We start from the raw sequence: 15,094 nt of genomic DNA, 5'->3' as shown, positions 1-15,094 counted from the left end.
AGATGTGAGGGTTGGACCTCATTTCTTTCCCTCACTTTTTCTTTTTCCCTTTTCCTTTTTCTCCGTTTTTTTTCTTTTCCTTCTTTTTCTTTTCTTTTTCTTCTCTCCTCTCCCGTATGCCGCACCCTCTCCCCTTTGCGTTTTCTTCCTCTCACCCAGGCCGTCGCCGTGCGCCGCCATGACCGACACCGCCTAGCCCATTCGTTCCCCCATCGGCCGGCGACACCACCCCCCCCCCAATCTCAGCCCCTCTCTTGCCGCCGTTTGCTCCCACACACGACGCAAGGCCGCAGCACCTCTTGGGTTCGCACGCCGCCGTCGCGCCACCTCCGGCCACCATTTCTTCACCACTTCATCCTCGGCCTCCTAGCAATCCAATGGACCCAACCCCAGCTCCGATCCATCACCGGTGAAACACATCTAATCCCATTTCCGATTTGGATATTTTTGGTCTTCAACCACCCTTTGCGCTGCCACCCACGGCCAACCCCCACCACCACTAGCTTCACCAACATCCTTAAGCCCTACCCTACCAATCTCAGGTCTTGGTTTGTCCCCGTTCAAAAGTGGATTTTTGAGACCTACGGCCACAGTGCATTTGACACTATTTTGTTGTTGCGTTGCCGCTTCTAGCACCTCTGTGATCTTTCAAAAATTATATTATAGCATTGTAAGTATTTTCTCAAAGAATTTTTGAGATTTAAATGTATTTTTGCGCTAACTCATATTTACTGCGAATTGATTGGTTGTGCCGGACTGAGTCCGAGGAATAAGGGGGTCGGTTGGATTGGATGATGAAAATAAAATGTTTTGTGATAACACGTTTTCTGATATCTGCATATAAAAATAAAATGTTTTGTTTTTGCATACTGAACTTTCTGAAAAGGTTCATCTTTACATATTAGTATATGTTCTCTACTTACTGAGTTGTTGATAACTCACCCCCTCTTATCTCCAATATTTTCAGATGATTTTTGGATATTTCAGCTGAGGATCAGGACAATGAAGAATTGGGTAAGATGACTTAAGAATAATGGATTAAGAGTAGAAAACTTTCGATGAATATTGGTGATTTTTTATAATTGTATTGTTGAAATGTGAGTTTAAGTGACATGTAGAGGAGTTGGTAATTTTGGAAATTACTGTATGGAAGACTTTATATACGAATATGTGTGGTTAATTAAAGTTGAAGTGTTTACGTTGGATTTGGAACTTTTGGAAGTGTATTAGCAATGTTGGAGTTGATTATCAGGTGTTTTGAGTTAACTCTCCGGACCCTCGGGGTCGGGGCGTTTCAGGTAATCTGAACCCAGATGGCCACCAAGTATTTTGTGATAGTTTTTACAAAAGGCTACTGGGGTTTAAGGTTTTGCAGCCATTCAAGATTGGGCTCCTGTCTTACGCAAGTTGTAAATAATAAAAAAAAAAAAAAAATCATTCTAAGCCCCATGGAACACACATTCTTTATGGAAGCAGATGGAAATGCTCTTATTTATTTAGCATCGAAATAGTTTCTTTATTATCACTATCTATTTCTCAAGTGACTAGGATGTATTCATAGCATGTTCATTTATTCGACACAACCATTTAACATTAGTTTCTTTTATGATCATTACTTTCTTACTTTCTAATTATGTATTTATGCTCTTATTCATTTTGCATGCTACTCAGTATTGGATTAGAACATTCTGTTTTAATCCATATATTGCTTCTGTCATTTCTATTTTCACAAAGCCTTATTCATTTTGCATGTTGCTGTTTGGATTTTGGAAATTGAAGAAGCTTGGCAAACATGTGATTTAATAATGCTGAATTATTTTATTTGTTCCTTTAGAATATTATGTTTTAATCCATATATTGCTCACTCATTTATGTTTTGATGGTCTTATTCATTTGCATACTGCTCAGTATTATTTGGATTTTGTAAATTATATTTCTTGGTGTTATGTTGTGATTTAGTAATGTCACTCAGTTTTCTTTGTTGGATTAGAGTGTTCTTGTCGTTGGATTTTCCTTTTCTAACTCCCTCAGTTGTGATGATTACAAAGCCTTGTGGGGCGACAAGAAGTTTGGCACATACCTCCATGGCATGGTAACCTGGACGGCCAATAAGTAGTGGCAACCGATTGTTGCAGCCATTTGAGGGTGCCAAATTTCCTATATGTTACCATTCGGTTCCTAAGACCGGTTAACAAAATCATGTCTCCATTATTCTTAAGTGTCTAACATGTCTACCAACTGTTGTGTGTCTATAATTTCCTAGAGATGGTTTCATAAGACCATGGACATATGTACGTCACCAACCTCCTCAGCCAAGACCCTCAAATTGAACACATTTATGGTGGTCAAAGTCAACAATCTCCTATGACTTTTGATGATTTTCCACCCCCACCCCAAGTAGAGCCTCTCTTCATAAGAAAATCAGCCAAGGGTGAGAACTTCACCCTAAAAAAAGACAAGTTACTTGTCTCGACATGGTTGAATACTTGTGTTTATGCCATCCAGGGAATGGACCAAAACACACCCAAATTTGGAAAAAAACATTAGTCAAAACTTCAATGAGTATAAACAAATTACAACTAAGCGAAGTGTTGGGCTTTTAATACATTGGTGGTCGGCCATTCAAAAGGCGGCCAACAAATTCTGTGCTAAACTGGCCCAAGTCGAATGGTTAAATCAAAGTGGCATGACTGAGCAAAACAAGATATAACCATCAACTTTTATATGCGTTTGACATTTTCTTTTTTATAAGTTATGTTTCCTTTATCTGCTTGGTCATTAATTTTGCCATTTTACTCTTTTATTGCAAGTTTGACAAAGCAAAGATCAGGTACCAATAGCTAGAGAATACCTCATTTCAATTCGAGCATTGTTGGCACCTGTTGAAGGACCAATCCAAAAGGATTCAGCCTTTTACAAGGACAGTCCAAAGGAAGGTTGACGATGTCCCCAACCCTGACTCGTACCTCAGCTGCTGTTGTAGATTCAGTTTGTGATATCGAGGCCGAGAATGTTCTGGAAAATAATGTCATTGAATCGGATGGACCAATGAGAAGGAAAGCTAATAAAGCAAAATGTAAGACCCAAGGCAAGCCAGCAGAGGAGATTATTGAGCTGAGCAACTTGAAGTATACTTAAAGGAGCCACACGCTCAAGAGAAAGATTTTTTCTGGCTCAAGACCGAGAAGATGCAATATCATTCATAAAAAGAGAGATAAAATCCAACAAGAGGATGAGAGTTTGAGTTTGGAGGCTGAGAGACTGGAATTCGCCCGAATGGAAGAAAAGGAAAGAGCAGAGAGAGCAGTTGGATAGAGGGGGGAGTGACTCATGCTGATCGATGTGACTACCTTGCCTGGACTACAACGGTTATATTTCCAGCAACGTCAAAGGGAAATCGTGGCGAGACCCAATGCTAAACAAAATCGACTTTGTTTCTTTATTTAATTTGTTTGTTATTGAGGCAAAGTACAATTTATATAATTTTGACAACATTAATCAGTGAGTTTGAGTTATTGGTTGGTTGTTATTGTTAAACACTTTGATGTATGTATGTTATACTTTGTACCTATGTTAGTATTTATTGCGGAAGCTTAAAGATGTTGACAATGATTTTGTGCATGGATAGAAGCTATTGATAAGTTCGGCATTACTACTGTTTAAACTATTACAGGTAATGAACATATTACAGCAATACTTTGCATGGTCTTGAAGAAAATTGCTACTAGTCTATTTTTTTGGAATATAATTGCCATTAATGTTCAATTAGATCTGCTTGGAGCTGAAGATGTACCGAATTGTCTCTAATTTCATAATGACGCTGAATGAAGTCCATAAGTTTGGTTGTAGGATTGCGCGATAGTTATGGAATATTATCTTCAACTTGATCATATTTGATGTTCGGACCTTGGTTATCAACACGCTCATCTTTAATGATCTTGTTATGTAGAATAACACATGCTTTCATTAAATTTGTTAGCTCCTTCATCTTAAACATGTGTGAAGGTCCACGAATGATTGCAAATCGTTGTTAAAGAACCCCAAATGCACGCTCTACATCCTTTCTTCCTAATTTTTGTGCTGCTGCAAAATATTTCTTCTTATTTCCTTATGGAGATGGAATTGTCTTCACAAATGTTGACTACTTTGGATAAATACCATCAGCAATATAGTTCCCCATAGTGTAATCATTTCCATTGATTGAGTAATTTACTGGAGGAGCATGCCCTTGGGCAAGTTCTGGAAAAATGAAAGATCTTTCTAGCATATTGATATCATTATGTGAACCTGGCAATTTAAAAAATACATGTCATATCCAAAGATCATATGACGAAACTGTTTTTAAAATAATAGTTGGTTCACAACTGTGGCTGGAGTACATACATTTCCAGGCAGTGAGACAGTTTTTTCACTTCTAACGCATGCAATCAATGCTTCCCAGCATCACTGGAAATCCACGTTGTTCACCAACTACGAGCAATAGAGCAATATCATTGGGGTTTGGAGATCGCAAATATTCATTAGAAAAAGTATTTATGGTTGTCTACACAAATTTTTTTAGGCTCTCCATTGCGATGCTTTCTCCAATCTATATGTATTCATCTATAAAATCACCAATTACTCCACACGCAAGCATTCTAAGTGCAGCAGTTATCTTTTGCATAAAAGATAAACCAAGTCTTCCAGCATTATCTCTTCTTTGGATGAAGTAGAGCTCGTTAGCCTCAACCTCATGTTGAATACGAAGAAATAGCAAACGACTAATAGGAAATAGATTCGAGGGATCTACTAGTATTCTTGCAAAATAGTCACAAAATAGCCTTCTGTGCTCTTGAATATGATCATGTCGAATATACTTACGACATTGGTAATTGCCATGATGCCTCGATGTTGATCCTTCATCATCATTAAGAACAACCTCCAACTCATCTTCTAAGAATAAGTTAAGCAGCAATTTGCAAAAGAACAAATGAGCCATTTAATGAAGGGAGTGGAAGATGAGGCCGGAATGATAAATTTCTCTTAAGATGAAATCAAACTTAGGTTCTTGAAAATGTGAATGGAACCAAAAGCCCTATTCATACAACAACAACAAAATAAATAAATAAATAAATTTACCATTACAGTCCATGTGACCATTAGGAAAAATTCAAAAATATTACCATTACATATAGGACAAATAATGTTACCAATGGAGTAATGAAAAAAATGTTATCGCTATCACACAGAGAAGATGTGTTACCGTTGGAGAAAGGAAAAAAAATATTACCGTTATATAAAAGGACAAAAAATGTTACCGATAGACAAAGGCAAATAAAATATTACCATTATATATAAAGACAAAACTATATTAAAAAATATCATTGCATTGGAAAATGCACATATTCAAAAAAAATTATTATTTGTAATACCGTAATAGTTTGAAAACTATTACTATACCCAGAAAAAAAAAAAAAAAAAAAAAAAAATTATCGTATGGGTGTCTACAAATTTAATAGAAGGTAATATTTGAAAACAAGCCGAAAAAGAAAAAAAAATTAGTAGTTAAAAATAGAAATGGAAGTGAGAAAAAACTAATAAATAAAGAATAAAGAAATATTATTTTAATAGAATAGAGAAAATATAGGGAATGACATGTAAGAAGTTTTTTAAAACTGAGTAAAATTTAGGAGAAGACTATAATAAGTGTGATTTCTAACCAAGTTTTAGGGAAAATTATAGAGAAGCGGATGAGAATCCTCTTATACATGTCTCTCTCTCACCATCTATTTTTTAAAGTACCCTTTTTCCTTTCAAGGTGTAACGCCCTGATCCCGGAGGGGTCGAAGAGTTAATTCATGTCACTTACACAGTCCATCAAATATTTATAGACTCTAAATTCTCAATGCCATATAAAAGTTTTTGTTTCAAACTAACTACCTCAATATAATAATCCTCCCAAAATATCAAGTCATCAGAACACAACAAAATTATTTAATAAAATTCGTCAATACTCATAGAAACCTTCTATGCTTAATCCATTATGCTTAAATCATCTCACCCATACTCCTTATTTAAAAATCCTTTGGCATATTATAAACTAAGACATCATCTTCATATCATATCGGAGCACCACATCAGAAAAATACCTTGTTTTTAACTCCCGTGGTAGAGTTATAAACCATCATTATACTTATGGTGGGGTCGTTTGCCACTATTATACCTGTGGCAGGGCCATATATTACTATTATACTCTTGGCAGGGCCGTATACCACTATTATACATGTGGCAGGGCCTTAACGGAAACAGATCATAAACAACATCGGAAGCAAATTATAATTAGATACAGAATCAGAAATTCATGTCGAGGTTTTTTAGATGACACATCGTATCAAAATAGAGTATTGAATAGTTTTAGATCGTTTTACATATTCAAAATAACTGAATCAAAGCATCTTTATTTAATGAAAGCAAAATATTTTAGATCTCATATTCGCTCTTTTTCGCAGTTTAGAAACAAAATGCTAAAATAAGCTCATGTTTACAGCAGACATGACAGAAAATACTTCGTTCTTATACGGATTTCATGAGCATGCAAAACACATATCTGAGATTGTTTTCAGGTTTCTTTTCAAAACAAATATGCATATTTTCAAAATAACCTTAGTCTTTTTCTTTTATGTAAAGTATAGTATAGAAACCTCATTTACCTGGACTTTTTATTTCTATAAATTTTTCCGCAACTGTGCCAAACGAAATAAATTGTCACCTATAAAAATAGTCATGTAACTTAAATCTCTAATTAAACCCATATTTTGATATTTAAGCCTAAAATATTAAAATAACCTATTTTCCTAAAATTCTGCAATTCTCATAACCCTCAAATAAATCAACATCTACTAAATATTTCCAACTAATAGGTCGAAAATCTAAATTATTTTCCACCTTCAAGCACCTAATTTCTCCTGATTTTATAAATCATATCTGAAATATAAATCCTACTGTCAACATTTATTGGCAAGGATTTTTACTTAATTTAAACAAGTGGCATTTTTTTGTAATAACACTAAACTTGGGTACAGACTTATATTATGAAAATACCACAAAAAGCAAGCTTGTGTTCTGAGAATGAGTGGAGAGCACCGTACGAGGTCTTAGACTGAGAGCGAAGCAACGAGGGGCGGGCAGGTGGTTGGGCACAGCGGCAGAGCACTGGGAGATCAGGGAGAAAACTATTATAGCAGAGAGAGAGAGAGAGAGAAAGAGAGAGAATGAGAAGGAGAGTGAGAACTTGATGAGAGAAACGAAGACACCGTGGGGGAAAACTCGAGTGTGGGCTTACCAACACGGTAAGAGGGTGACAAGAGGGTGTATGGTCGGCGCCGCTGGACTTCACCATGCTGTGGCTAGTGGCACCTAACGAGGTTGAGAGCAAGGAGAAATGGAGTTGCTTTGTTTCGGTGTGGTGAAACATAGGCATCTATGGTGGTTTACAGAGGGTGGTGCAACGGCAGTGGTGTACAGCGGGGGTTCTGCTCACGATTGATCCTTTCCAATGAGGATGGTGCTGTCGTGAGAGGCGTTTCCCTTGGCTGCAAGCACTGGTATGCGCCGGTTGTAGTGTTTCCCCGGTAGCGGCTTGCTGCGGCTTCGATGTGGAGGGGTTGTCTTGCGATGCAGTGGCTTGCCCTCTTTGGAAGGTTGTTGTTCTGTGCAACATGGGCTGAGGGGAGGACACGGCTGCAATGTGGTGGCTGTTGGACTGCAACGTGGGTAGGTTTTCCTTTCTCTCAGCTTGTCCAGGTGCTGCGGCAGAGGAGTATGGGCCGGTCAACTAAAACGTGGGGCTAGCTGCTTGTGGAGGTGCAGCAGGGTAGGCCTTGGGCAGTGGCTGGCAGCAATAACAAGGCTTGGCAGTTCTACATGCATGAGATAAATCTATCTGTATAAATATATATAGGTGATTGGAAAACCTAGAGAAAGGGGAGGGAGAAACGTGCATGGGCGTGGAGTCGTACATGGTGAGAAGTTTCTAAAAACATTTGGATGCTGGGGTCTCTCACTTTAGAGCACAAACGGTTCTAGGTCTTATTAACTGGGTTGGGTCAGTTAAAGCGGTTCACATAATTTTTTTTGGCTTATCGGTATTGTCATGGATCGATCATTTAATAAATAAAAATAGGTCTCAACTCAACTGTTAAAATAGCTCAACTTATCTCCTAAATTTTTCAAGTCAATTCCCAATCAAATAGATCTTACTTGGTCCATTGACTAATTTTAACTTAATTACTAAACCCAATAAAAAGTCATATACCACCGAAATAAATTTTGGAACCCATACCCTACTCCAAAATTATTTGTTAAGATTTCAAGTGGACTTTTCTTACGTATTAAACCAAATAAAAATTTTATAGCACCTGCGATTAGCTTGAGCTTGGTGCTTGACCTGAGTATTACGTCTTCCCACCCTTAAAAAACTTTCAGCCTTGAAATTTGTTGCACTTAAAGCAAAGTAGTACTCGTTCTAAAGTAAGCACTGCAAGAGAAGAGTGAAGCTCACCTCCTAGGCGAGCAAAGAGTAAAGGGGAAATGCTCACCCACAAAATAGAAAGTTATGATGGCATAAGCATTAGCAAAGAGCACTTGATCTGGGGCGAGGGCAAGCAAAGATTGCTCACAACTTGTGAGAGCACATTGAGGAATAACAGTGCTCGCCAGCCCGAGTGAGCACACTTAATAGTAATAGTGTTCGCCCAAAAACAAGCACATGTCGGACACACATGTCAACCCAATCAAAGAGGACTCTTTTAATTCAACTAAAAGTCATTTTTCATAGCAGCAGAAGTTAGTCCGAAAATCAATTTAGAATATTGACAAAAATATTAAGAAGGAGAAAAAAATATAATACAACATTACATATTTAATATTACAACTGATTAAAAAATCATTTTCTTTAAAACAATCTTTTAGATATTTTTCATGGCGTGACACTACCATTAAAATTGAAAGTAGTTGTAAAATTTAAACATTGACAAATTTTACTTAATCCGTATAAAGGGGTGTGTTCATATCTCACGGACATGTTGATTAAAAAAAAAAAAGTAAGCACAATTCAAGGAATTGGGTTTGGGATACATGGGACCAGGTAAAATTGATTTACAGGGCATGTAAAGATAATTGAAAAATGATTAATCCGCAACTCTTTTACAACAATTTTATAATTCTAAGTGAAATAGAAAGTAATTTTGTAATTGTAAATAGGTTGTAAAATAATTGTAAAATAGTTATAAATATATTATTACTCAAATTTGATCCCTATATACGTACCCAGTGGGAGTGTTGAGGAAATTGATCATTCACAGTAGCACTCCACTACACAAGCACGGCACTCCACTACACAAGCATGGATCACAGCAGAACAAAGCAAGGACAGCAAGGAGCACTGCAGCAGGACCACCAAGGCAGTTACGGATGAACACAGAATACTGAGCAATAAAGAATATTCTTGTAAAGGGAAAGGTTTCATAAATCCATAGGATAGGTTGATGAAATATTTGTCTATATATATTGATTGTAAATACACTCAAATGATAGAGAAAGCAGGGGCATACGACATTGAGGTTTCCTTTGGGACTTTTGTCAAACATTATGTGGGCATGATTCTCCATAATTTAATAGGGAGTATGGTTTTCAAAATGACTATGCATATTTGCTCAAATTTGATTAAAAAGCATCCAATTACAAACATTAGTAGTCCTTTCCAAATCTTAAGAGACACACACACGTGTGAAATATTAGACCAAACAGTAATTGTAGTTTCACTATATGGCGACTGAAACAAGAATATCATCAGTATACAGTAAAATGGTCATAATTTATAAAGAGAACTCCTACGGACACAAAAAAGAAATTATACAAAAATAAACTTACAAACTAATGTGACTTTGTAAGATACGTTAGATATACTTTATAATAAAAATAACTTTAATATGGCGTACCACATCAAGTCACTTCAGTTTGTGATTTACTTTGTATAATCTTTTATGGCTTTTCTCTATCCCCCATAGTTTTCACAGAAAAGGTTGCCAGAGATATCCACTAAATGGTTCTATAAAAGCAATAACTTTTGTATAAAGATGCTCACCCCATCTTATTTTGGCTTTTGTACAATGCTTTTAGACTGTATATAACTTCTTAAAGCAACTTGAAGAATACACACCAGATGATCTTTTGAAAAATATAAGGTGATGTTTGCCAGCTTACAAGATGGTGCAGCCCACTTCATCCCTATACATAAAACAAAATTCCTTAGTGATAAGTACAACATTCTCTAATTTTGATATGGAAACGAGATGATGCAACACTCTCTAATTTTGATTTGGGAGTGAGATTATACATAACTCTTCATGTCTTCATAATTACTCAATGTTTGCTGGAATTTGAGACAAATTGGACCTTGGTGTTAAGAACAATGAAAACAGAGAAGTAACACAAGGTAATATTCTTGAGAAACCTCAACCCAATTGTTCACGGATTGATTCTATGGTTCTATTATTCATCTTCCATTGAACACGTTTATATAAGCTTACATTGAGACTTGCAAACTTCATTAAAAATAGAAATACAACTTCCAACACAAGCTAATAATAGGAAAGCTTAAAATAGTAAAACATAAATGAGAAGATGAAGAGTTCCTAGGAAATAAACATCACAATAACTGATCTTCAATACTCCTCCTTGGTGTGATTTCCAGTTACACCAAGCTGTAATCTGAGAAACTGAAACTTGTCTGGAGGGAGTGCTTTAGTAAAAATATCTGCAATCTGTTCTTCAAACCAACAAAATTTCATCTCAATTTATCCATTTGATTCTACTTCATGCAAGAAATGATATTTGATAGCTATATGTTTAGTTCTACCATGCCGGATAGGATTTTTGGCAATTGCAATAGCTAATTTGTTGTCACAAAATATTTGAGTAGAACCAAGTTGCTATTCACCCATGTCTTCGAGAATTCTCCTTAACCAAATGGCTTGGTTTGTAGATCCAGCAGTAGCTACATACTTAGCCTTGGCAATGGATTCAGCTACATTTCCTTGCTTTCTTGAACTCCAAGAGAACATAGCAGATCCAAGGCTGAAGCAATATCCTGGAGTGTTCTCATATCATCAGATGAGCCTGCCCAATCACTGTCAGTGAAGCCTACCAACTTTATACATGATGTTTTGTCATACCAAATGCCAAAATTTATTGTTCCTTGCAAATAACTCAAAATCCTCTTGGCAGTGCCAAAATGAATTTGACTAGGATTTTGCATAAACCTTAAAAGCAAACTAGTAGCAAATAAAATATCAGGTTTGGTATTGCATAAGTATAGCAGACTTCCCACTAAACTTCTATATGTTGATGCATCCACTTTCTTCCCCTCATCATCCTTTCTCAGTTTTTCATTTGGATTCAATGGTGTTAATATAGGTTTACAACCTGTCATGTTGAATCTTTTCACTAAGTCTTCAGTTTATTTCTTTCGAGCATAGAAAACTCCATTCTTTTCTTGACTTATTTACATGCCTAAGAAATAATGCATTTTTCCCAAATCACTCATCTCAAAGCTTGCCATCATATCCCTTTTAAATTCCCCAAGCATTTTAGGATTACATCCTGTGAAAACAAGATCATCAACATATAAAGACACAATGATTAAATCATCACTGTTTTGAGACTTTATATATAAAGTTGGTTCACTTTTGCTCCTTCTAAAACCTTGCTCAGTAAAATAATTGTCAATTCTCCCTTACCAAGCTCGTGGTGCCTGTTTTAGTCCATACAAAGCTTTTTTTAGCTTGAAAACTTTGCCTTCTTCTTTTTCAAACCCCTCAGGTTGATTGACATAAACCTCTTCTTCTAGTACACCATTTAGAATTGCGGACTTCACGTCTAATTGCAAGATTTCCCAACCTTTTTGAGTTGCAAGTGACACCAATGCTCTAATTGTATCCATTCTTGCAACAGGTGCAAAAGTTTCATTGTAATCAATTCCGAATTGTTGCACATGTCCTTTAACTACCAATCTTGCTTTGTGCTTCAATATTGAACCATTGGGATTCCATTTGGTTTTATAAATCCATTTTACTCCAATGGCATCCTTGTTTGCAGGTTCAGAAACCAACTCCTAAGTTTCATTTTTTTCAATTATTTTTATTTCTTCATTCATAGCTTTCTGTCAGACTTCTTCTTTTGATGCTACAGTAAAGCTTACAGGTTCAAGAGTAACATAATTACACTACTCATACACTTCTCTCAGCAACCTTGTTCTTCTAATGGGAGATTCAAGAGATGACTCTTATCACTGTGATCAGAGGACAATTGATCAGCAGTGGAGCTTCTGGCTTCAGTTTGCTGAGAATCTCTGGCTTCAACTTCTGTTTCTTCTTCTATTAGTGACTCAACCGGTACCTCTACACTTTGTTTAATCACTTTCTCAGCTTCCAAATCCCAAGATACATTTTCATTAAACCTCACATCTCGGCTCACAACTAGTTTTCATGTTCGCAAGTTGAAAATTTGAAAACCTTTTGAAATGTTGTTGTATCCCACAAATATCCCTCTTTCTGTTTTCTCTTCTAGCTTAGTTCTCTTTTGAGAAGAAACATGAATATAACAAATACAACCAAACACCCTTAAAAAACTTGCAGAGTGGTTTAATTCCAGTCCAAGCTTCAAAAGGTGTCTGACTTTCAACTACATTTGTAGGCACACGATTGAGCAAGAACACTACAGTGTTCACTGCATCACCCCAAAATTCTTGGGGCAATTTTTTCTCAAGTAACATGCATCTTGCCATTCCATGATTGTCCTATTCTTTCTCTCGAACACTCCATTCTATTGTGGAGAATAGGCCACAGATAGCTGATGTTCTATCCCTTCAGCTTCACAGAAATTTTCAAATTCTTTGGAGTTATATTCACTACCTCTATCACTCCTTAAAAATTTGATTTTATGGCCTGATTGCTTCTCAACTAGCAGTTTGAACTTCTTAAAAACTACAAAAACATTAGATTTTTCATGAAGAAAATAAGCCCAAATCATTCTAGTAAAATCATCTATGAAAAGAATGAAATACCTGCTTTGATTGTGAGTTGAAGTCCTCATTGGTCCACATACATCAGTATGAACCAGCTGTAATTTTTCTTTAGCTCTCCAATTGCTTTCAGAAGGGAAAGGTAGTTTGTGTTGCTTTCCAACCATACACCCTTCACATACTTCAAAAGTTTCTCATCATCCCCTTCTGATGCAATAATCTCAAATAATTGAGATTGTAATGTCCAAATCTTTGGTGCCATAACATTGTCTCATCCACTGTTGCCACCATAGCCTTAGGAAGGCTCCATTGAATGGGAAAATTTCTACTTCTCCCCAGTTTTACTTCAGCCAATTCCATTTTACTTTTTTCTTCATATATCTTACACAAATCATTTTAAAACACAAGGAATAACCATTTTTCATCATTTGGCCGACACTTAACAAATTTTGATCAAGAGAAGGAACAAGTAATACATCATTAATAAACTTAGTACCTTTCTTTGTTGAGATGGCCACTGTGCCTTTTCCTCTAGATTCAACAAGTTCTCCATTTCCCATCTTAGCTTTTCTCATCAGACAATGTTCACATTGGGCAACGTGACCTTAGCGAGACTGCCTATAAGGCCTTCTCTAACTACCCTAGTCATTCTTTCTTGCCCTATATGGCCAAGCCTAGCATGCCATTTATATGAATCCAAATTATCAGATGCAGAAAGAAAAGCAATAGACTCATTCATATTTGAATAATCCAAATCAATTATCATAAAACCGTCTAATAGAAAAGCACAACCATAAAAAACATTGCCTAAATATAAGGAAACACAATTGTTTTCAAATAAAATCCGAAAACCAAGTCTTAATAAAGTAACTACAGAAAGTAAGTTTCATTGGATCTCGGGAGCATATAACACATCGTGGAGAAATAGAGTGTGGCTGCCCCGCAAGTCCAACTTGTAGGTGCCAAGTCCCAGCACCTCAACGCTAGCTGCATTCCTAACCTTGACATCATGACTCCCAATTAGAATCTGACGATACTCAACAAAACTAACTCGATCTCACGCTATGTGATCGTTCTCTCCTGAATCAACAGTCCACACAGGATACAAATGAGCAATCATCACATCGCTAGTTACAAAAACAATGCGAGAATAGTCAGAGTGTACCTTTTTCGCCTTAGTGTAGTCACGAGCAAATTGGCATTTCTTTCTGCAGTTGAAGCACTCTAACATTGACTTGTTCTTCCTGCGTTGAGAAGTTTCTGACCCTTCCTTCACTTGTCCAGCAGCTAACTCTATCTTGTACTTCTTGCGCTTGGGTTTAGATGCCCTGCGCAAACAAGACTCAGCATATAGGCTGAATGTTTAGGCTTAACAGCCTCTAGGTGCTCAGCCTCAAGCTCCAAGTGATGTGACACATCATCAAAATCCTTGATATTCTCATTGTGCGTCAGATTCTGGCTGATTGTCTCCCAAGAATTTGGTAGCGAGTGTATAATTGCTTGAACTTGTTGGTCATTAGTCAAGTTATTTCCTACCGTCTTAAGTTCTCGGATCATGGATGACATCACCCTAAGATGTTGCTTCCTCGTGTGGTGAGAGCACATCTTATAGGAGTCAAATCTCATAATTAATCTGCGCAACCTTATGGCTAAAGTTCCCCAAACTTCATCTTTAATGCTTGCCACATCTTTTGGGCAGTGTCATAGGCTTCGAACTCACACATGAGATTATTGTGCATGCTGCCTAACATGATAATACGTGCAAAATAGTTCTTTTTAGCCCATTCATCATAGGCTTCTTGATCTCTCTTGTGTTGCTCCAAGTCCCTTTTCTCGAGCTTATAAAGCGAGTCAGTTAAAATCTCCAATACCTCTTGCTCATCTAAGATATATTGGATCTTGCGATGCCAAATGTCATCTGCAACGTCCTAATGAAAGACTCAAACCATATGGCCTGTACTCCATAAGGGCTAGTCAATGATACAATTGGAGCCCCATTAGAACTTTATAAAGAGCAAGAACTTCTCCTTCCCA

General features: G+C 36.8%; 1 protein-coding gene across 1 annotated transcript; it reads right to left on the bottom strand.

Moving 5' to 3' along the window:
- Positions 1 to 4,141: 4,141 nt before the first annotated feature.
- LOC108984205 lies at positions 4,142 to 4,978 on the bottom strand. The gene is made up of 2 exons (XM_018956082.1): positions 4,615 to 4,978; positions 4,142 to 4,287 (listed from the first exon to the last, which is right to left on the bottom strand). The coding sequence occupies exons 1-2, from the start codon at positions 4,976 to 4,978 to the stop codon at positions 4,142 to 4,144; spliced, it is 510 nt and encodes a 169-aa protein (XP_018811627.1).
- Between the last annotated feature and the right edge of the window lie 10,116 nt (positions 4,979 to 15,094).

The sequence above is a fragment of the Juglans regia genome, chromosome 2 (genome assembly GCF_001411555.2).
Source record: "Juglans regia cultivar Chandler chromosome 2, Walnut 2.0, whole genome shotgun sequence".
Taxonomy (NCBI): domain Eukaryota; kingdom Viridiplantae; phylum Streptophyta; class Magnoliopsida; order Fagales; family Juglandaceae; genus Juglans; species Juglans regia.
The sequence above is the reverse complement of the archived record's forward strand: the minus strand, read 5'-3'. Positions and strand labels throughout refer to the sequence as shown.

Bases quoted from the DNA above. Each gene is read 5' to 3' on its own strand.
- LOC108984205 (XM_018956082.1), bottom strand. From the start codon at position 4,978: ATGGCTCATTTGTTCTTTTGCAAATTGCTGCTTAACTTATTCTTAGAA. The intron at 4,288-4,614 runs GTGATTTTATAG...TTAAATTGCCAG, and splicing joins GCTTGCGTGTGGAGTAATTG to GTTCACATAATGATATCAAT.